Here is a 23,257-nt window from a genome sequence, read left to right on the forward strand (position 1 = left end):
ACTTCTAAAATCATTTTAAAATACCTTTACTTAAACTACATTTGAAGCTCCCTTCATGCGTTTTGAAATATATAAATACTAAATTAATAGGAACAAAATACCTTTCAAATATATTTCTTGAAATATTTATTTAATTCATGCAAAATATACTCCAACCCTAAAAAAATGGAGCAATCAAAAATACGTGCAGAATACTCTTAAAATACCTGAAAATCGTAAATACTGTTGTGTTATACTCGAAGTACGTTTTGACTGCAATACTTTGGTAATTTGACTTAAACTACCAAAATATTGAAAAGCTCCTCTTCTAGAAGTTAACTTCAAGCAGATATGGAGTACACTGAAGCGCCTAAATACAACATTTGATTAGTTTGTCAACTGCATTGCGCAGCATCGCACTGATAAATCAGCCCAGTTATGTTATTGTTTCCTTTTTGCTATCAAGAACACACCTGATCAGTTCCTTGCACACCAATCACAAACGGGGTTCGGGAACTACAACCACAACATTTGCTGATGCTGGAAAGCTTCAGCAGGTGTTGTGAACAGGTACGTTTGGCGTGGTTTTGTTAGCACAATGTTAGTTCACTGAACGTGTATACTCACCATTGTACGTGATGTGAATAGTGACTTTAATATAGTGACATTAACTACCATATTAAATAGTCTACTACTAAAAAGGAAAGGCAAAATAACTACTGTAAAATACCTATTTTTCGCGGGCTCAATATTTCGCGATTTAGGTCAAAGTTGGAGTTTTGGAATAATTCCCACATTCTAATTTTCGCGACGCGGTGGGATCGCAATATAGATTTTAATGTTTTTACATTTTGCTGGAATTGTTCACGGGACCTATTTTTCGGAATTGTAGGCGATTCGCGAACTTTGCGAGAATTAGGTCCCCACGAAAATAAAGTCGTTTACAGTATTTTAAAGTGAAGAAACTGCCTTGATTCGCTTCGTCCTGAGTGGTGCTACGCAGAGAAGCAATAACATGTATTTTATGAGCCGTTTGTGTGGATATTGTTTTAGGGACTGCGCCGAATTGTTATTAGTTGTACCAATGCTTTTTAGTAAGAGACATCGTCCACGAACTCCAAAACAATGTTTCCCTTTTGACAGACTCCCGAGGAGAAGATCGAATACTTGGAACCTTAATAAGCGCAGAGGTGGTCACCGAAAAAATGATTACCTTCAATATGTAGGCTATATAAGGCTCTAGAGCAGTCAACGGGTCTGTGAATGAGCTGTTCGGTGCGTCATGGTGTTTGTGTTCGTTTCTAATGTAGCTTTGTGAGATATATTTAGTAGTGCTTTCAGATACCACAGGGACACCATTTGCTGACAAAATCGAAAATAAAAAAAAATTGTGTTACCGGTTTTTAATGCTCGAATGGCATCTTGAGTGTGAAGGGATAGTATTTTTGGTACATCTAAAATATTTTTTGATTCATATTTATAATGTATTTTGAATACCTTACGTGCGTATTTCGAGTGCGGCCAAAATAATACAGAATAAATACAAAATAAATATTCGTATTCAATATATTTCAACTTCGTTTGAAGTACGGTCTCTTTTTGCTAAGGGACCTATTATAGACACTGAGATGTTTGGTTCAGCAACCCTTTAACACCGCCGCGCGAACGCCCCAAGCTTGCTGAGAGGAGCCATCCTGTCGGCCAACGTTGCAAACAAACAACACAGCCCGGTGAAACGACGAAGAATATGTCCAACGTCCACATCAGGTTAAGGGCTGTGTTCGGGCCGCAAGATTGGTGGCCGTCACTGACAGCTTTGGAAACGCGGGGCGTAGCGATTTCTTGTGCGCTCCATTAAAATTTCGCAGCCAATCCGATTAAGGCATTTGCCGATAAGAATGGCCAGAAATGAATCCAGGAAACGAGCCTCGCCGACTGGTAGGGTACCTGTAGTAAAGGCACACCTTTGTGCTTATCGTGCGAGTGGGGCATTAGTATACGCACTACACGAATTCCCACGCATCAGCTTCTCCACATAGCACGCAAGTGGTCAATCGCGGCTATCTACAGAAGGCGTCGTTTCAACGATTCACGACAGTTAAAATATATTTTGACTCAAAAAGGCAATTCGTAGATGACATTTCGCTTGGTTCCTGCAGGTCTGATCCCGTTTTCAATCCGCTACGCGCTTCGTAGTTGGAAACGCTGATCATTACTAAGATTTTTTTGATAACGTAGTATTTTGACCCAGCTGGGTTAACGTGACTAATTGCCCGTATGGGTACCAAGTTGTTTTGATCCAAAATTTTAACAAAACAGCGCAGATTAATATTAAGGAAATAATGAACAAAAAATAAAAATAAAAATAAAGAATAAAACGCATAATGAATTACGATCGAAAACAACGCATACCCGACTGACGTATTGACAAATACGTCACAGGGGAGGAAAACAAAAAATAAAGCGCAGAGTTTGCAATTAAGAGCGCGGCAATAAGGAGCTTCCCGCGATCGGGGGTTCCTAATCTCATTTGATTCCCCGATCCCGCCAGACCGCTTGGGCCGGCTGCAGTGCATCTCTTATTGCCCTCCTAATCCCGCAGTCGGCCTCAGAAATGACCTTGTCTCTGTCTCATAAAGCAACGACTGGATTACGAGCGCACACGGGACGTCCACGAAACTAAAGAAGAACAAAATGAGAGAAAGCCATGGGTTATTATGAAGGGGCGACGGGAGACTCAGGAATGACCGCACCCCTCACCACGAGAGAAAATGTGGCTTCTCCGTCGACCGTCCATAGTCACGGTTAAGAATGGCAGGGTACGGCCTATTTTGTTAACGCTCCTCGCTTCGTGATTGGTTCTTGTGCGTTCTTCTGCTCCCGCAGCCTGATTGGCAACCTGATTGGTAGCGGAGCTTTCATAAGCCTTGCTCCGGAGTTGCCCCGCGTTGCTCAAGCTGTCACTGACGATCGAACCACTCCTCGCGACTCCAGCGATCCATAGGTGTCACCACTGTAGGGCAAATATGGCGCTCTTAGATATGTCGTGCCGTACCATGTGCCACCTCAACGCACAGGGTTTCAGTGGGGAAGCATAAAACTCGGGATGGTTTGCCTTCATTTTTATTCACGACGTCTCAATCCTGCGAAGAAGCGTCGGCCTAAGCGAGCTTCCTGAAACTCGATCTTCCTCGGGGAAACGATGGAAGTTTGACGGTGCCGATAAACGTTGATAAACGCGCCGCAGGCTGTTTTGGAACAGCGTACGCTAAAGCTACGCGTACGCAAGAAATAGCGTCGTCGCCATTGCGCATGCGCCGAACGCTAAATACGTTTTGCACTTTGTGTGCGCTCTTTTAGCGTAAGTTATTTTTCGGAAAATGAGCGCGTACGTACGCGAAAGGTCTTCGCGCTCCTCTAAGGAGGATTTGCGATGAGAAGTTGGCTAAAGCCAAGAGGAGCGCAGGTAAGAAAAATGGCGGCTCCCAAGACAACGGTTGCAGCCGCTCTGGCGGCGTCGTGAGCGCGACGTCGGCTGCACGCTCGTGACTGCGATCTTCAACGCAGGACGATTGTGCTTTCCTACGTTTCGGAAGACCTAGCGAGCTGGGCAACGATCGCCGGCAAGTTGCTGCTTGCGAGGTGCGAGCGTTTCTCGGCAAATGTACAGTGTCCGAAGCTCAGTACAGGAGACCTTCCTTGCCGAGGCGACGCGAGCGGACACGACCGGTAGACTGCTCCCGTTGCGTTCGCAAATTTAGATAAATGAATAATGTTACTCCGAACGAAAGAAAAACACTTGTTCTTTTTTCTCAAGTTACATTATTTCGTGCGTGAAAAAAAAAAAAATGTTACTGTATCTTGGTGGCGTCGCGAGCGCAAGATGCTCGGGCTTTTGCGTCAGGGTAGAGAAACGCTATTTTAAAACTCTCTTGTGTAGCGTGCATTAACGCAAGTGCTAAATGTAGTGCTAGCGTGCGCTAAAATTGCGTACTTTATTAGTTCCTGCTGCAACGTAGGTTGCGTTCAGAGCGACCTCGGAAACACGCTTATACGACAGTAACAACTAAGAACAGAGTCAGCGGAACAACTGATCCATCGCGTCAAGCGCCGTCAACGTGTAATCACGGAATCTACGAGGGACAACCAGAAATGGTGAAAGTATGCCTGTTCCGTTCAGTTCAGCGTTTTCCCACTAGGAGCCGTCCGTTGTTCCGGAGTCGCGAATGCCCCGAGAAACTGAGGGAGAGGTGGAGATGTCATAACGCCGAGTTCTGGTTGGAAGGATTTATAGGTAGAGCTAAAGCTGGCTGCCTTCGTCTCCACCAGGGTGTAAGATAGACAGGTGGGGAAACGGCCCATAGAAGCCTACCGCAGCGCCGTGACCGGATTGTGTACTCGTCTACTCGCGGGTGGCTTGCGGGTACCCCCGATTTGCGACAGATGGCGCTGCGGCGAGAAGAAAAAAATTGGAATCGAATTTGCATGGAACTTTACGGGAGAGTGCGCAAAATAAACCGAGAACACGACAGTCTTCCATTGAAAATCCACGAGGAACCTTCTCCGTCAGTTTAACCGGTCGCCAGCGTTTGCCCACCTGGAGTGAAAGTTCGTGGTGCTCCACATAGATGGCACCACAGAAAAAGAGAAAACCGAGGGGGACACAATCCGGTCGCTCATTTGGCTCTCGTTTCACCACCTGTCTATCTTACACCATGGTCTCCACTCCACTCCCCCACTGGCAGACCGACCTTACGCTGGATAAATCACTAAACGTCCAATTTGACTTTGACTTTTTGATAAAGCATCGTTTGGATCTCTTCACGCCGCTGGAAGTTGTTTGCTAAAAATGCGTGATTGTCCCACATTCTCGTTTTTCCTCACCTATATTTTCTCGCATATTCCAGGTTGACATGTTTTATTCTTATTTCGTCCCTCATATTAGATACGGACCCTACATGACTGAGAACGACTGGAAACAGAAAACGTCGCTGGCAGCCATAGCTGTGTGCGCGACTGCTGAGCGCGTGCTGGTGGTGAGCTTCCGCAGTTTCTCCGATACGTGAATTCCGTGCCATCGAGATGTCGTAGCAGCCATTAATGTGAGCTCCTCCTGAGCATGCGCTCCGAACAGCAGCCACAAATATGGCGTCCAATCAATAGCGCCTACACTAGGTATGAAACGGAGGGTAGGGTTACGGAGTGTAGGGCCCTTATACTAAGCAGGAAACGGAGTTCACGTTGAATGACTGCAACATACCCGCGAGTAGTTATAACGAAGCAGGTAATAAAAAATTAGCGAGCATGACTAGTTTGAAGAGGATTGAGTCAGAAATAGGGGCGGTTGTATTTTCTAGCCCCCAGGGCGCTCTTCACTGCGCACGCTCGAAACGAGCCTCTAGTTTTTGTCTCGCGAGAACGATAATATTGACGAGCGTGCGCTAATTAATCCCTCGAGTGTTTTGGAAGCCGGCCGTCTCCACGGGTTCATCAGCCACGGACACTCATTTATGACTGCCCACAAATACAGGCCATTAGCATATCGTTTCGGATATGCTCCCCGCAGAAGAAGCAGATTGATTGGCGGTTTTCTCGAGAGAGTAACAAACAAAATGGAGGTAGAATTAAAAATGGCTCAGGGCAGTTATTATGCACGCGAGCCGAAGCCATTAGATCGTTGCGAGCATTAGGCCGATATTGCAAATTTTTCTCGAGACACCCTAAGCCCTCACGCTCCACGTGATGTTTGTATAATGGTAGGAACACAAGCTTGTCTTTTTCCTCTTTTATGTTCTTTATCTCTACCTCTTGGTTCATCTTTTTCTATATCATCTTTGGTTTTATCTGACCTCCGAGTGTCTGCCGGTGCTTCGCGAAGATTAATTGCGCGGGCACTTACAGCTATCTTAAGAAGCGCGGGGCGTGGCCTATTATGTGCACACTCCTTTCTTCGTTCTTCGGCGTTCTAGCTAATCGCGCATTCTCATTGGCTCCGGAGCGATAATAAGATGCCTGCGGCTCACCTGGCCCCGCCTCTCTTAAGCTCTGGTTGACACCAACGCGCCGTTTGCGAACACGCCCGTGTTCGCCCACACCAGGTGTAGGCACTGCGCGTGCGCAGAAACTACACCCGGGAAGAGTGAAGCGTCTGCGCGAGCGCAGTGCCGACAGCAGCGCCGCCGCAAGGACGTTCCATCCCTCTGACGACGCACACCGCCGCCGTACACCTTCCCACGTCGAGCCACTTCGTGACTTGGCCGTAAGCGGTTTCGAAGAATAGTTTTACCCGCTGCCGTTTTTGTTTCAATTACTTTCGAGCGCCCTTGTTTCGGATGGATTGAATTGGACGTAAAACGGTTATCTGACATTCGCACTTATAGCAACAAGATAAAAAAAAAACACATAAAAAAATACGAAAAAAAAATTCCGAGGACATTTAAGCACTTCTTATGAGTTGTGAATGCGTAATTAGAAATGTCGTTCTTCCGATCTCTTAGTTCGTTTGCGGCGTACTGGCGCGGACGGCTAGGTTTCGCCACTGCCGACGTAGCGGCCGACGGCCGAGCGCGCGCTCTCGTTTCAGTGACCGCACCGCGCTGAGCTCGGCTGTGCAGCCCCTCCGGGGTTTGACCGAGCGGGCTCTGCGGCCAGGCCCGCACCTCTTACCAGCGACCGGGCCGCTTAAAGTCCCTCAATACTTCTTTTTACAAGTAACGACAACCAATACAAATGACAAAGCACATTCCGCTGGAACGAAATGGCACCATCGAATCCAGTCCTCTGTTGTGCGCCGCCATTCGCTTCCTAAAACCTGCACCGTCACGCAGTCAGCGCTTCAAAGAATGTCGCTACTTGTAGGAAACTGTTATCTAGGAACTTTAGGGCCGCTGCGTGCGCTGCACCGCCATGGAGAGGTCTTCTCTGGTGTCGTCCCTTTGAACTAGGCCGCGCGAAAGCCAATGGCAGCCTCGTTTTTTGAAAGTATGACGCGCGCCAGCCAATGGGTGCCTATCCATAAGATCGCGGCTTCAGTTCGCTCCATTGGGAGAGGGGAGTTTAGGTGCCGTCTGGCGCGGCTTCATCGCTGATGACGTCAGTTTGCTCCATGAGACAGTTAATGCTTTCGCACTAAAAAGAACCAAGTTGGGGGCGAGTCTGCGGAATTGTTCCAGTCATGATTGCTATAAATTACGTATTCTGAACAATAGCCACTGAGAGGACTTCCTCGTAGAAGTGTACACAAAGTTTTAGCTCGCGCTATGAAGGATAAAGCGTACACAACGCCTCTGGAAGTCCCCGCATTGAAATTTGCAACTCCCTCGATAAACGAGACGCGACGTAACAGGGTCAGGATGCCGTCTTCTTTGACGTCCCGCCTTCTAACGTCGCGTCGGCCGCGTCGCGTCGCTCGACGCATCTTCCGAGTGCGGCTCGAAGTTGGTAAGGAGGGGAAGCGAAAAACAGGGCGTTACGTCACGATTCGTGGATGCAGTATCCTCTTACGTCGCAGGTTTCGTCGAGTCACGAAGCGGAAATGCGTGTAACAAAATCTGAGTTTCTCGAATTATTTTCCGGATGAAATCCAATTTATTTCGGTTCGGTAATTTGGCAGCGCAAGGGAAGGTATACGTAAAATTGCGCTAGGCTCGAAGACTTTTACGATCGCTATGTTTAGTTCCCGTTTCTTGCCTCGCGACTGGGTCTTTCTTTCGGCAGCAGTGGGATTACGTGCAGGGCGATATTAATACCCGCGGGACTCGCCGCAGCCCGGGCTTGTCGAGCTGTCGGCGAAAATCTACGCTGAGAAGCGGAAAGGCCCGAGGACCGCTCCTGCCAAGCTCCGAGGTTCGAAGAAAAACCAACTAGTAAGCCACGATTCATTCACCGTGTCGTCCAAGATTCGAAAAATATGGCACCATTCTTTTTACAACTAAACCCGAAAACGGCACGATCGATTTAGAAATAAATACAATCAACTAGCTTTTCTGAATTTCAATTACCCCCCCCCCCCCCCCTTTTCAAAAGAACAAAACAGGAAATAAAAGAGGAAAGAAAAAGATTGTGCTACAAAATCCAGGGGACACGCTTTTCATCGCGCGCTACCCGATCGAGAAAAGCAGCGCGAACGATTGTAAGACTTTTGTATTCTGCCGGGAGGCCTTCCAACAGGCAGCCACAAAAGTGCGCCGCCGTCGCCGCCATACATAGATTTAAACGTATCGGTCGTTCACGGCCCGGCTGGCTTTTCTATAAAGGAACGAGGCTCGGCCGTGTGTCTTACACACAAATCGCCCCTAGGGAAATAAATAAACAAAGGACGAAGAGCCAGCAGTGATCGATGATGGAGTCTTCTCCACGGGTCTTATCCGCCGAATTTAGAGGTTCCTAAGCACCTCGCTGGTGGGCCTTTGTCGTTGGATTTCTTTAATTTTTCTTTTTTCGAGGGAAGAGGGGGTTTGTTCGCTTTTTTTGTTTCTCCTGACTCGCGGACAATATTAAACGCACATTAATGCTCTCACCAGAAGGAAATAATAATGCAAAAAAAGAGGAAGCGAGCAAGAAAACGAGATGAACAGACGCACATGTACGTCTTGGGTTTGCGCCGAGCAAATACTCGGAAGTAAAAGTAGAATGGACAGAGGCGTGATTGCGCGGCGAAGCGGGCTGCGGGGCGTTACGTCCGCTCCTTTATGACGTCCGAAGAATGAACTGACGGAAAGGGACAGTCGGCCGGGAGCTCAAAAGAAGCGTCGCCAAAGTGCCTCTATTGGGAGGAAGGCTCAGAACTGGAAAGACGAAGCAACAATGGAAGACGCCCGATCCTGACGAGCGGATAATGCCCCGCGACACACCCTGAACACAAATAACCGCTCTTCCTTCGATCTGTATAAATAGTAGAGAGATACGCGAGCGGTATATCACACTTTTGCCCTTTCTTTATTGGTGCGAGTGACTTGTCGAGGGAGTCGGTGGTGGAGTGGGGTAATGCACCGAAGTTCGGGCCACGAGGAACAAAAACTCGCGCTGCAGAACTCAAGAATCCTGGGCTCAATCGCCACCCGTGCCCGTTTCTATTTTCAAGCCAGACACTCGGCCAGTAAGTCGGCGAGATCGCAAGCCGCTGCAATAGGCCAGCGTCGCGATTGACCTTGGCGCTGGCCGATCGCGGCTGTCGGCGATCGCGCGTGGCTTTCTCACCGAGTGTCGAACTTACCAACTTAGAGCCCCAGGACGAGCATCGTACCGGCGTGTGTTCATAGATCGCTACCCTGCGATGCACGTTAAAAAAACTCAAACAAGCAGTCGTACTGCACTGCCTAAGTTTCTGGTGTCCTTCAGAGGAATCAGAGGCTTGGCCCTCTAGGGAGAGCAATTTCCCACTGCCTGAGAATTTATTCACCAAATTGCGGTGACCACGACCATCAGGTTTCTTTCTATCATTTACCATAGGATATTTCGGGTTTCATACTCGGAGCATTTGAACGTGATGGGATTCTTCCATCTTTCGCAGTGACTGACTGCCCGCGTTTTTTGCGGGAACGCACGGAGGTTTGTTTCTGAGTGTAGTTACTGCTACCGTTCTGCAGCCTGTGAGAACGCATCCAGGAAGAACGTAGAAGAAAGAATTACGAACCAAGAAGATCGCACATAATAACCCCGCGTTGTACCGTCGCGATCGTCCCTGATGTGAGCAGACAGGGTCCCTACCTGAAGTTCCATTTCCGTCCGCCTGGAGGCACTGCAACTCGGCGGCGGAGACTGTGGGCGCAGAAGTGGCGTTGGCCAGCAGGGACGCCATGGACGTGTTCCCGTAGATCGGCTCCTCGGCGGTGACGAAGCGGAACAGCACCTGTTCGGGCAACTCGGTCTCGTTCGCGGCGCCATCGGCGGCCTCGGACTGAGGGGCCTCATTGGCCATTGCCTGGAGGAGAAAAGATGAAGAGCAAACCATAAAGGAGACAGTAAGTACGTCATCGATGTTTATACGGCGTCGAAAGTGTTCGGGAGATCCCTGAAGTCGCGATCACACCGCTAAAACACCCTACAAAAGACAACCTGCAGACACTGTCTGAGGTGTTCGACGGTCACATTGGTCCAACAAAAACTGTCTGCAGGCATGTTCCCAGCCTACACACGTACGAAGAGAACATATGCTTGGAACATTCTCGAGGCTTGCCCGCAGACAAAGGGGTATTCACACAAGGGATGCTTTCGGCTAGGGATGCGCGTCACGTCAGTGTTTGGTGGAACCAGCGGAAGTCCCTCCCCGACTCTAGCATTAACACCAACGACGGGGGGCCGAGAGGGAGGTCGCTGTTTTCAGAGGCATTTAACGGTGGAACTCTCGACAAGAGGGTTGGCTGCACGCCGAAGAGAGTAGAAAAATGGAGGCGCACATGGAAGGGCGTTACGCGGTTATGGCAGCAGCGCTCTTAGGAGCAGAAGACGACGAACTGCTTCCGGCTAAACGAAAGCTGCTTCTCGAACGGGTGGATGCCACGCAAAGGAAGCGAAATCAAAAACCAGCTGTACGAGGAGCGGCTTTAGGGTGGCATCGATGAATATCGAAGACCGCTTCGGGTGCCTCGGACGACAAGAGCAACAGTGCGAGCCACAACAAGTTAGGCGATCCCGATGCCACCGTCGGCATCTCGCTGAACAAAGGATGTAAAATTACCAGACACGCGAATAAAATACTGCCAATTGCAAAGAGGTCCCACGTCAAGGCGGGAGTGTTGGTGCACCCCGAGCAAAAGCTCCCCTATCCCTATGGGATGCCTACGACAGCGAGGCTCCGCGCAAAAGCGTGACGTTGTTATCACGTGATGCGCATTCCGGGGAACAAAGGGAGAAATTTCTTCCTCATGTGAATTATACCCTTCAATTCATTCATCATGACTGCAGCGAACACGGTGTCTTGATCTACGAGCAGTGACTGCTGCGGTTTTAGCTTAACCTCAAGGGCGTCGGAAGTCTTCGAGAGACGGGGCCTTAAGAGACTTAAGGCCCGTTCACACACCTGCGTTCGGAGCGACCACTATGCTTACGAACGAATGCAACCGCTGCGACTTCAACGACAACTGTGCGCGACGCGTACACACACATGCAACCGCATGCAACCACACGAATCAACAGTCAATGAGAAACGAGCTTCAGCTCTTCCTCCTAGCCAATAGCAAGCAACCCAGCTACGCTTACAAACATGGCGGACGGCCCGACGCGGGGTTCTCACTGGAGCAGCCCGAGGTTTCGGCTACGGTGTACAGTCACGAAGATCTGCTGTCCGCCTACAATAGCTTTGCAAAGGCTGGTTTAGACATCTGAAACGAACCCGTTATCCACGACTACGTCCGTTGTGACCGGAGCGACCGGAACGATCGCTCTGCGCCGCGCGTACACTCCTGCTACAACCGCAACAACCGCAGCGGGTCGGCAGCACGGCGACCGCCTCTCCGTTGACGTCTGCTGTTTCAGCGGTGCCACTAAAAAGAAGGGGACGTGCTGCCACGCACTTGCGTAACAGAAAATAAACAGACCGTCTTCTATGACCTCAAGATTTATTATTCTTTTTTTCAGGATACGCTTCCAGGGTAGTGCATTAAAAAAAAAAATATGCAGTACGCCGTCTTGCACAATCACGACTTTAATACACGACTTTGCCAACAGTACAAATCTCGCCACACGCCTTTTCTACGATTACAAAAGACGATGTAATCTTACCAGCGATGTTGCAACGTAGAAATATTTGACAGACGTTGCGAGCGTTCAGGATTGTTAACACTAATCCCCTTTTTCGGGTGATCAAAAAGTGTGAAAATTCGCATCCTTTAAACGGTACGCACCAGCAATACCTTGAACTTGAGCACACGCATGGAATGCGCCAAAAAGAAATCCGGGTAATGTTCGAGGACACAAATGCTAAGAAAGCACCACTGTAGTCGAAGTAAACAAACACGACGGCACGGGCGTTTCTGCTGTCTTGAGAGGGCCGCCACGAGATCGCCGCACGAGTAGGTGGATCTTCCCTTTTAGTACGTGTTGGGTTATCATAACGACACACGATGAAAATTCACAGTAAAGGATAGCGCTTTTACGGGGAACGATGAGCTTCCACCACGCCGTCCAAGTCGACGATCACCACTGACGCCATGTTTGCAGATAGAAGGAGCCCGGCACGACCGGCATGCAACGCGCGCGACCGAGCTGTCTTCGACCTTTGATTGGTCTGTCGCTCCCGTCGTTTCCGAACGTAACAAAAAAGTTCATCCCGGTTCAAGTCCTTGCGTTGCGAACGAACACGAACGAAACGACCGTTTGGCGCTTCGTTGCTACGGTAACTCGTTCCAACCGGTTGCATTCGTTCGTAAGCGTAGTGGTCGCTCCGAACGCAACCGTGTGAACGGGCCTTTAAAAAGACACTGGAATGAAAAACATAAATTATTTTAAAGATACACGTATATTAAAAAGAAAAAGATAGCAGTAAAATCATTTATTTTACAATATTTACGTTGCTTGACACAACTTATGAGGAGAGAGGAGTTCACAGCCCGCTAAGCCCTGCCCTGTGCTTACAAGGTGCGTACATCTCTCATTGGCTGGAGAGATGATTGACGTGTGAAAGGTTGATTGTAAATTTGGGTTTCCGTGCCCAAATAGTATTTCAATCGGCTATTTTTTTATATTTGAGAAACAAAAATTTTAGATAGGCTTATTATTGTCTTCAACGATATTTCGAGATTGCCTTTTCGTTTCGGTTTCAAACGTTAACAAACATGGCTGTCGGCGTTTGTGGCGCGCTCAACGAGCGTCAATCATTGACCTCGTTTACTTAAAAGGAGTGCGACTCGTTCTGCGTTCATCAAGGTATGTAGAGAAAGCTCTCAACGGATCTAGTTTGCAGCAAGCTACTGTGGCAAGTACGCGCATTCAGAAGCGCTGTCAGGGTGTTTGTTTTCGTGGCGGGACTGGCCTAAGCCTACTGCCCCGCGTCAACTACGTTGCTGGATCTCGCTTGATTTGTTCGTCTGCGCGCGTTGACTGCGAACAAAGATGTTGGTTTTCGTTAAAGCGGCCCTGCTGCTCCGTGAATTGTGCAACCATCATCTTTGAAACCATGGTTTTATACTCCGCGACAACTTTTTTTGGCAATGCAGTGGAAGGTAGAGGCCCGCGTCCCCTCTCCCATTTTGAGTGCGCGCGGGCTCTCCTCCTCTCCCCGGAAGTGGGGGAGGAGGAGAGCCTGCGTCCACTCAAAATGGGAGAGGGGACGCGGGCCTGTACCTTCCACTGCATTGCCAAGAAAAGTTGTCGCGGAGTATAGTACTGAGAAGATACCGTATGCACAGTTAAGATTTTGCGAGCCATTTTGTCCATAGGCAATCGGGCGTTCGGTTCGTATCAAGTTAGTCCTGGGGGACTAAGTTGGACATTTACATGTACATTTTTTAAAAGGTCATGAAAGTACCGTCATGTCTTCTGACTGGTACAGACAATTATCTCCACCAATCAGACGTCTATGCGTCACTTCCCTAGCCTTTTAGGATGTACATGTAAATGTCCAGCCTAGCCCCCCAAGGCTTGTTCTTGTCATTTCGCTTCGAAAGGCAAGTAGCTCTCAAGTTTTTCAGTGCACCTGGCCTATCAAAACGAATATTTTTACGTTGCATTTAATTCTGCGTTATGGCGCTCACTCACCTTGCTCACGAATGCCATGTAAAAAAAGAAAGAACAAAAAAAACTAATAAAAACAGTAAAGCTAGAAAAACTGCATAATTATTTTGTTGATTTTTTTTTTGTTCTTAGCTTTCTCGGTTGTTTATTACGCACATAGATAGACGCTGACAGACGCTTGTATTGGACCGCGGCTCGTGTGTGATGAAACGCTGGAACGCCACTTTTATGATCGCGTCTTCTGAGCGTTGCAGAAGTCTTTAGACGGCGGCGGAATAGCAGACGGACGAAGGCGAAAACGGACGCTGACGCGCGGCTTTCGCGTCTGCGTCTCACGGGCATTGCAGGCGGCAATAGACGGCGGTGATATAGCAGACGACGCCAGAGGCTGCCGCGCGTCTGCTCGCACGACTAGCAGGCGTTGTCAGACGCCAGTGTAGACGCGGCACCAGATGACGCGAAAGGGAGTCACTATATGCTCGTTAGCGTGTTCGGTCGAGCCACCAAGCCAGTCCAGTATATGATGGGCGTGGCCACTGATTTGTGGGCTGAGCTTAGAGCGGGTCATGGCCTCCATCTAAATTGTGTCTAACAACGGAAATGCGTGTCCCAAAAAAACTCTAAAAATGGTCTTTTTTTTTTTTTTTTTTTGTGGAAATGGAGCGTGCTGCGTTAAGTTACGGTATTGGAGGAGAATTGTTGTTGTATACAGTATGTAGCATTGTAGTATGTCTTTAAGGGGGTGGGGAGGCCGAGGGAAATTTCCGCCCTTTCCCACCATTGTTCGTCTAGAAATATCTTAAATATGCGTGAAAGAGGGGGAGGGGGAAGATCGTGCTTCCCTTTGTTTCGGCACTGTTGTCCTTACAAATGCTCCCACGTGTTTTTGTTTCTTACTATTTCTACAAACAAGGCAATGTTGGCTGTTTCGCCAGCGCGCGTAAATCTCCAATATATAAACAAAGAAAGAGAGAATGCTAATGAAAGTGGAGAAGGTATAGTCTGAGTTCGGTGTCTCCAACAAGGCTGCTTGGAGGGGGCGGTTTGTTCCGTTCTGCCTAGTAGGGCCAGGGAGACTTAGAAAAGAAAGAATCGTCGAGGCATAAAGAATGCCAAACGAGAAGTGACGCGTGCACAATAAAATCGGGGCTTAGAAGACAAAAGAAAAGAGAAGAGAACATGCCGGTATGTGACCAAGTAGACCGTCTCCCTTTTCCAACTGTTTGTAATCGGACGTCGCAGGGCGCTCGCAGAGTCGGCTTTTCCGCACTCTGCAGTCTTCCTTAAAGTTCTGTCAGCCTACTCGGCTTTCGTCCCACTTTGGAGCGATGCTGCGTGCCATCTGAGCCAAAAGAGCGCTGCGAGCCTGCCACGTGACCCCATGATCCGGGAATTGCTGCTTCCGATCGCCGAGTCACGTGACGCTCTCGTGGCTTTCGAGTTGCTCGGAAGACCGACAGCGTTTGCCCACGGTTCACTTTACAGTGATACAAAAGAAATAGAGCGGGTGCCCTAATCGGGACACTAGGCGAAAAAAGTCGGCAAAAAATCTGGCAGCCGTGATTGGCCGACGCCGCACTTGACCTTGGCGTCTGCCAATCTTAACCGCCGGATCTGTCGCCGACTTTTTCGCCAAGTGTCCCGTTCTTGTCGGGCGGGCCGTGCTCCCCATGTGTTACCGTCTAAAGTAAACGATGAAAGACCACCCCACGAGACCAAATCGTTTCGGGCGGTATAAGATTGCACGGCAATGCACGCTCAAAGTGATTCGTTCATTTTCCCCAGCATATAGATTTGTTGTTTTCTCGCACAAGTTCTATCGTTGCTGACAGTTTCAGAAATACAGGGCTCCCATTTCAATATTTTGTCCGTCCCTACGTCCGTGGGTTTCCCGCTAAAATAGCGGGGAAACTGATTCGATGTTTATGTCACGTGACGTCAACTGATGCCACGTAGCCTGACGGTGCCTGGCCTACGCGCGAATTCAGTTTCCTCACTTGGTTGAGCGGGAAAATTGGTGCCACGTGACCTAAACGCCTTCAGTTTCGGCTCTAAATTTAGCGGGGAAACTGACGTCGTGACCTGAAAACACGTGACACATACACGAAGAAAGAAATTCATTCCGAAAGGCACAGCACTCTGGCCTTGTGGGGAAAAAAAATACAGTTAACCCACTAAATCTAGCAGGAAAATTGACGTCGCGTGACCTATAAACAATTTAGTTTTCCAGCTAAATTTAGCGGGAAATTTGACGCCACGTGGGTTATGCACCCAGTTTTGGCGCACGTAGCGGGGAAAGTTAACAAAGGTTCCTCTTCACTCCCAAAAACGACGATGAAATGTCTTCTAAATAGTTTTAAACGATTGCACATAAAAACACTGCATTTCATGCGTTATAGAACTTTGGAGAAAAATGTCGCTGCCAATATTTTCATTTAGTTAGACCAACAAGATGGAGGTCACTGACAATTTCTTCATTTATTTAGAACAACAAGATGATCGCTCACTATCATGTTCCGGTGGACAAGGAGTTCAAACTAACTGCATCCCATCGGGGTGCAACGCTCGCCCTTATCATTCACTCAACTGACTAAAGTGTAAGCGATCAGTGGTATCCGAGTCCGTCGCAGAGGCGGATACGGTAAACACTTACACACGTCGAGATAAGAAAAAAAAAAAACTATTAATGCGCATCGCTCGATGGCTAAAGTAGGCAAATGTGAAACTACGGCTGTTCTTCCGACTCTCGAGAAAGCGGCAAGCAACGCAGTTTTATCGGAGCCACACATTTCGTACGCATCTTCGAATAAAGATGTGGCTAACGACATGTCCTCCGAACACTACGGCATCCACGTGATAACCTGCTCCCAACAAAAGGACGGATCCGAGCAAGGTTAACCGCTAACTACCCTTTAAAAAAAGGAAGGAAAAAAAAAGAAGGTGCAACATTGTTGAGTAACACGCACCCTCCAGCGGCGACTTGCTCTGTTTTACTTCAAAGTTCATTAATACTCCATGCGTGCACTTTCAATCCAGGGGCAAATGTTCTTCGTTCGAAAGCAGATGCATTGTCCGCAGGAGACAAAGAACGTTTTCCCCATTGTACTTCACCGCACTCCGCCCCCCAAAAACTGCGAACCAGCAAAAAAAAAAAAAAAAAGTTAAATCGAAAAGAAGTTTCCGGAAAACAGTCAGGCTTGCTCGCATCCCAAGTCCAGAGTGCCTGGTCCCTTTATGCCAGAAGCAGTTTGACCCAGCATAGAATTCAGTCCGAGAGAAGATTAATTTGTTGACACAAAGAGGCTGGCACCGACAATACCCACTTTAATGGTCCAGTTTATTTTTTCTCTCTCGCTGCTCGGCGAGTTTAAAGCTCGCTTTACTCACTGTGGTGAATTGAAGTAGTAGTACTTGCCCGTCCATCCGTGTACTGTGATTTCGAAACGGCTGTTAGTGTACGACGCCAGCTTTTTTCGTTTCTCTCGGTTAAGGTTCAATTTTAAGACGCACGCTAGCGGTGGCATTAGCGTAATAATGTTTCGCGCATTCTCGCAAGCGATAGTCCCTGATAGGTGACTGAAACGCAAGGCCAAGCTAGTTGCTTCGTGGTCGGTTCTCTGGCACTCTTATGGTCGACATTTGATTAGCTGCAGAGTGAAAAAAATAAGATTTTACGTTAAAGGGCAACTCCGGTCGAAAACCGAACCAAAATAGATGACTGGTGTCGCTTTCGGGACACGAAATATGATCACAACCGAAATATTACGTAAAAGCGGAGCCGCGTACTTCACTCAAACCGATTTTGAAGATGCGACCACCTGCTCTTTAGCGGGCAGCAAGCGGGTTAGCTTTTAGTCAAGCAACACTGGCGCAGACCCCTTGTGACGTCACGTCGCCGTGCAGCTGCGGTTGATTGGTTGTAAGCAACGTTATTAGATTAGCTCAGTTACGGAACAGCTCATAGACTCTGCATGCAGGAGCGGTACCCCCCTTTACTCACCACAACTCACCTCCCGTCGCTCGACGCTCTGCAGACGGCTGCTATGGCAACGGTAGTGTATTCTATGGAATGCGTACGTTTCGAAGCACAGCGTCTAGACAACGCTCCAGCTTTACTCTATGGAGTAGAGCTGGAGTAAAAAGTACAGTAAGCTAGGCCAAAAAATTTAGCAATCTATACCGGGATTGATGTATGCGGATGATATCGTACTAATGGCTAACAACAGGACAGAGTTGCAGGAATTAATGAGCATCTGTGGTAGGGAAGGAGAGGAATTAGGTTTAGAATTCAGTAGTGAAAAATCAGCAGTCATGATTTTTAACGATGATGAAGTTGAGAGGCTGAAGATACAGAACATTACAGTTAAGAGAGCTAGTAAATACAAGTATCTAGGAGTATGGATATGTGATGGTGCAGAATATAAGAGTATAAATAAATAAAAAATAATCTCAGTGAACATGAAAAGTATATAATAGGTAAGGGCAACAGAAATGCAGCTTCAATGAAAAATAGAGCACTTTGGAATTACAACAGGTATGAGGTGGTGAGAGAGATTTGGAAAGGGGTCATGGTGCCTGGCTTGACTTTTGGAAAAGCAGTGCTATGCATGAAATCCAAAGTGCATGCGAGACTAGAAATAAAACAGCGCGGAGTAGGCAGGCTGGCTTTGGGAGCACATTGCAAAACGCTAAACCATGGAGTACAAGGAGACATGGAATGGGCGTCATTTGAGAGCAGGGAAGCTGTGACCAAGATAGAATTTGAGGATCGGTTGAGGCAAATGGATAGGGAGCATTGGGCACGAAAGGTTTTCAGCTATTTATACGTGAGGAGCATAGACACAAAGTGGAGACAGCGCACTAGGAAATTAAGAGGAAAGCTTTTAGGCTGTAGTGGAGATACGGAAGAGCAGGTCTCAGTTAAGAAGAAAGTTAAGGCCACAGAAAGAGATTGGTGGCTAGACGGAATGCAGACAAAGACGGCTCTGGAAAGCTATAGATTAAACAAAACAGTTATTGCCGAAGAGAGCATTTATGACAATTCTAGGGGAAGCTCACTGTTGTTTGAGGTGAGGACGGATCTTCTGCGAACCAGAACATACAGAGCGAAGTACCAGGAAATGGATACAGTGTGCACTGCCTGTGGAGAGGAGGACGAGACGGCTGAGCACTTGATACTCTACTGTAAAGGGCTTCACCCTATGCCTACCGAAGACAACATAGATTTAATAAAGTCATTGGGTTTTAGAGTCAGCGAAGAAAGAGTGGATTTCAAGACAGTAGAGATTACCAAGCAAAGATTAAGTGAATGGTGGCACGAAGCGAGAGAAAACTAAGTATTTTCTTATTAACTGATGGCAGGGGGGTTTCATAGCCTCACTTTCTTTTCAGTGCGGAGTGAATATAGTTTTCACATTTAGATATTCTAAGCTTAAATGGTAGAACAAAATGGCTAGGTGGCGTAAGCTACCGCCCGATCCAAAGGGCTCAGCCGGATTCATCCATCCATCCATGGAACACACAGTTATAAAACGAAAATCTAGATGGCGCTTCGAACGACGTGAGGCGGACTGAAGTGAGTGAGGGGGTACCTCCTTCCGCGGGAGTTCTAGAACTGAGGTAATCTATAGTAACGTTGGTTGTACACTACAAAAAAAAAAGCCCTAGCGTCTACTTTCCCGCGCAACACTGGGAGATCCAATCAGCGCAACTTACGGAGGCAGCTCAACGAATGACGATGCCGAAACATGTTTAGACCAAAGAACGCAGCCTGAGTTGTGACATTAAGCAATGCAAAACGTCATGCTTGCATTGCCTAATGTCACAATTCAGGCTGCGTTCTTTGGTCTAAACATGTTTCGGCATCGTCATTCGCTGAGCTGCCTCCGTAAGTTGCGCTGATTGGATCTCCCAGTGTTGCGCGGGAAAGTAGACGCTAGGGCTTTTTTTAGAGTGTAACGCGCCGTAGCACCCTTGTGACACTACGTCGCGGCCGTACGGCTGATGATCAGTGTTGGGACTCGCGCCAAAACAGAATTTTGAGCAGTGATATTTAAAAAAGAAACTACACACAATATCGAAAAAAAAAAGTTATACCTTGTAGTTCAGGGACACTGCTTTAGCAAAAAACAGACGCAATCCCAAATTAAAAAAAAAAAAAAGAAATATGGCCCGGAACTGGCTTTTAACACTGGCTAAAATGCGTGTTTACCACTCCGCGATGCAGTCGGAACGCCAATTACCGGTGTTCTTTTTTAATCAGTTAAACCAATGATAATTGCGATTGACAGCGTGATTATTGGAGCCTAATACCAATCGCGAATCTCATTAATTTCAGTTGATCTACAAGAATACCAACGATTGGTAATCGATTCCCACGCAGCGGGGGGTGGGGGGTGGAGAGGGGGGGGGGGGGAATGTATAAAGCAGAAAAGTGGCTTTAATGCCAATGTGGACTGTTATCTTCTAGGCCGGGGAAAGACTCGCATAAGCAAAGGGGAGTGGGAATGAAAGATGTGGGAGGAGGTGGTTTCGCTAACTAGTTGGCCGCGAATGAGGAAGCACGCCAATCAAAATATCTGCGACGAAAAAAGCGAAAGGGGGGAGGTAGTGCGTTGATAGAGGTGGTTAAGGTGACAGGCGAATATGTCCATAGTCGATAAACGGGCGAAGTTACATGCAAAACGGTTCGCGCATGTCTGTCACACATTCGTTCACAAAGATACACAGTCCGACGCCTCGTCAAGAAGCGGCGGCGCTACTGGTGTTCATTGGTTGGAACCATTATCAGTTGTCACGAGTTCATACTTTGAGCCGCTGCTTTGCGTACCTTCTTCATCTTTCTGACTGTGTTTTGTGCCACGGACCTCCGGTATCGTCGTCTTCGTCCATGCTGTTGATTGAGTTCCTTAGACGAAGATGTCAGAGAAACATCTGAGCAGACAGAGTGTCTATCACTTAATGGAGACGTTGAAGGTGTTCCGTTTGTTTGACGTTGCGCAGGTGTTATGATCAGAGCCATATTAGCAGCGTCGGAGACACCCGCTTGGGCCGACGTCATGTCGGTTCACATAAACAAGGAGCAGCAGTCTAAGGCTGCAATTCTTACTAAAAGAGTACTTGAGGTCATGTTTCCGTGCTCTATCAGGCATTCTGACAATCCGGTGCACTGGTCGTACATATTTACCAGAGGTCCGAAGACTTCTATGTAAGAATAAAAAAAGGAACCGGGAGTGGAAGGTTCGTCGTTCTTCGGCCACTGCACTTCGCCGTCCTTCCATGCACTCAGCGATTTCTGGGAGAGTATAACTCAAAGTGTCTCTGTCCAACACCGAGTCTGGATCGATGCTATGCTGCTGGTAAAGTACTGCAACAATCATGGGCAGTGTCGCCACAGCCCAATTGATGTCCTTGCCTTTAAATTTACTTCTTAAAAAAAAAAAAACGCTGCTTATAAATTTTTTGAAGAAATGCTATAGTTTCTTAATCCCTGTTGAAATTGAAAACGCGCTATTTAGAAAAGTTTGAAAATGTCTTTGGCGTCTTTCAAAGATGTCAATCATCAACACAAACATAAACAGCAGACCTTCTATTTGCTTCACGAGAGCTTGAATGGAAACGTAATGTCACCGTTAACGAACTCCACACACACAAAAAAAAAAAAAAGACAGATAAACGACGGCTTATCGCAGCGTGGCTATGTACCGTTCAATTAGTCGCATTCCAACATTTTTCTTTTTTTTCTCGTGTCGCGGCGCGAACGTTTTATCTTCCCCCGCGCCCATCCGCGAGGAATGCGAAGAGCTTCGAAGAGCGCAGCGTTCCGATATGCCGCTCGCAAAAGCAACACAAGACGGCCCAAGAAGGCGCTCTTTTGTATTAAGGATGGCCTGTTTACGAACCGCAAACGAAGAGGTCTCAGCAAGAAAATAAGAACAAAAGTGGAATGGGAGGCACCAGGATTGGCGACGGACAAAGAAAAATGGCCCTATTTACGGATCCGCAAGATTGAATTAGCCGGATGTTATGGGAGGCGGTCGGTTGTGAACCTCATTCAGTCAGTAATAGGATCATGGCGAACGCATTTTTATGTTCTTTATGGCGGCATCCCCCCGCCCTTCCCATTTTTTCTCTTTACATTTTAGCACGGAGAGTGGGTCTTTGTTCTTGCGATTCGCCGGTTGGCGCGCTTCTTGACGATCATGTTTATGGCGATGAAACGTGGAAGCCAGAAAGAGTTCGTTGGTTGGTCGGTTTTTTCTACGCGTCCTGTATTCGGAGTTTGGTGCTATGTACTCAGTCGATTTCTTCATTTTGCCGATTAAACAAAGAACGAAGACCATTAAAGGAGGAACTGGAAGAAGAAACCGCCATCGATAGCTGAAGAAACGCCTGGCTTATTATTTTTACTTGGGATGAAGAGCGTGCTGGTAGGGGTAAAATATAAATAAGGGAAGGTCCTCGGTCTTCTATGTCCTTCCCCTTATTTATATTTTATTATTTTTGTTTACATGGAAACCTGCATCATCGTTTTGGCATCAATGCAGGGTACTTTGTGTACAAAACTTTTCTCGTAACTTCTACACAAATTTTTTTATCTAAAATAAAAATTAAGAAATATCAGGCAAAACTTACTTAATTCGGAAATATTAAAAACACAACACATACACACGCACTTAAAAGGGGAAAAAAAAAAACTGAACTCAAAACTTATTATGTTTCCGCTTCTTCCTTCGTCGTCTGTTTTTCGACCTTCTTGTCTGCTCATGCTGCGATTTCAATGGCTGCCAAGAGGTCATGAAAAAACTTTTCTACCTCAATAAGTACTGCTTAGAATCACTCCCTAACTTTAATAACACAATAAGCTTGCCTTAGTTTTTCCTTCTAAACAATGGCAGTCTAAAAAAAAAAAAAAAAAAAAACTCGAGAAATGTGAGCATCGATCATTCCCTCAACTCAGAGCCAGAAAGAGCGGCCACGCCTATCCTGTGCCGACAACGTGAACCCACGCACTGGGGTTGGCAAAGTAGAAAACGCGTGCTGAGGTCCTGACATTGTTAGAGTTCGGCTCTTCTCATCACGGCAGTGGTTGGACACGAGCCACTACCCGAGTGTCCGCCGAGGCATTGATGGTTACGAGCCAAAGTCGAGTGCTCACGCAGTTCTCGTGTCCAATTCGTGAGCCGCGCTCGACTGTCGTCAGGCGGTTGGTTTCGATCCCACAATTACGTCATCGAGCTTCGCGAAGGCAAGACTGAAACAAATAGACCCTTTTTATCTTCGCAATTTCACCGCGACAACGAAGCTTCCGAATGAGTGGCAGTCTGTGCGGGCCTACTTGGGCCAGACTAGGACCAGTACGCCTGTGCAAAGCCACGAACATTCCGACCCGGTATAGTTTCATGACCCCTTTAAACTGTCAGGGACTTCAAGATCCGCCATCACCCTGCTGCACGGGTACAAACTGAGGGAGTGGAGGCCGAGTGAACGCGCCTCGACGTCGGAACCCCAAGCGCTGGTTGCAATGATTATTGGGAAGAGGCAAAGCCAGCTGCATTTGGCTCTAGTAGCTCTTCTAACGCGTTCGGACGCCGGCGTCCGGCGCTTG

General features: G+C 47.6%; 1 protein-coding gene across 1 annotated transcript in view; it reads right to left on the bottom strand.

Moving 5' to 3' along the window:
* The window catches only part of LOC8030997 (diuretic hormone receptor), a 275,430-nt gene that overhangs the window by 154,241 nt on the left and 97,932 nt on the right, over nucleotides 1-23,257 (bottom strand). The window contains exon 2 of the mRNA XM_042293803.1: nucleotides 9,688-9,901. Coding sequence (XP_042149737.1) covers nucleotides 9,688-9,898 — 211 coding nt within the window. The 5' untranslated portion in view covers nucleotides 9,899-9,901. The remainder of the gene's footprint in view (nucleotides 1-9,687; nucleotides 9,902-23,257) is intronic.

Source organism: Ixodes scapularis, unplaced genomic scaffold, assembly GCF_016920785.2.
Source record: "Ixodes scapularis isolate PalLabHiFi unplaced genomic scaffold, ASM1692078v2 PGA_scaffold5__190_contigs__length_132052651, whole genome shotgun sequence".
Taxonomy (NCBI): Eukaryota; Metazoa; Arthropoda; class Arachnida; order Ixodida; family Ixodidae; genus Ixodes; species Ixodes scapularis.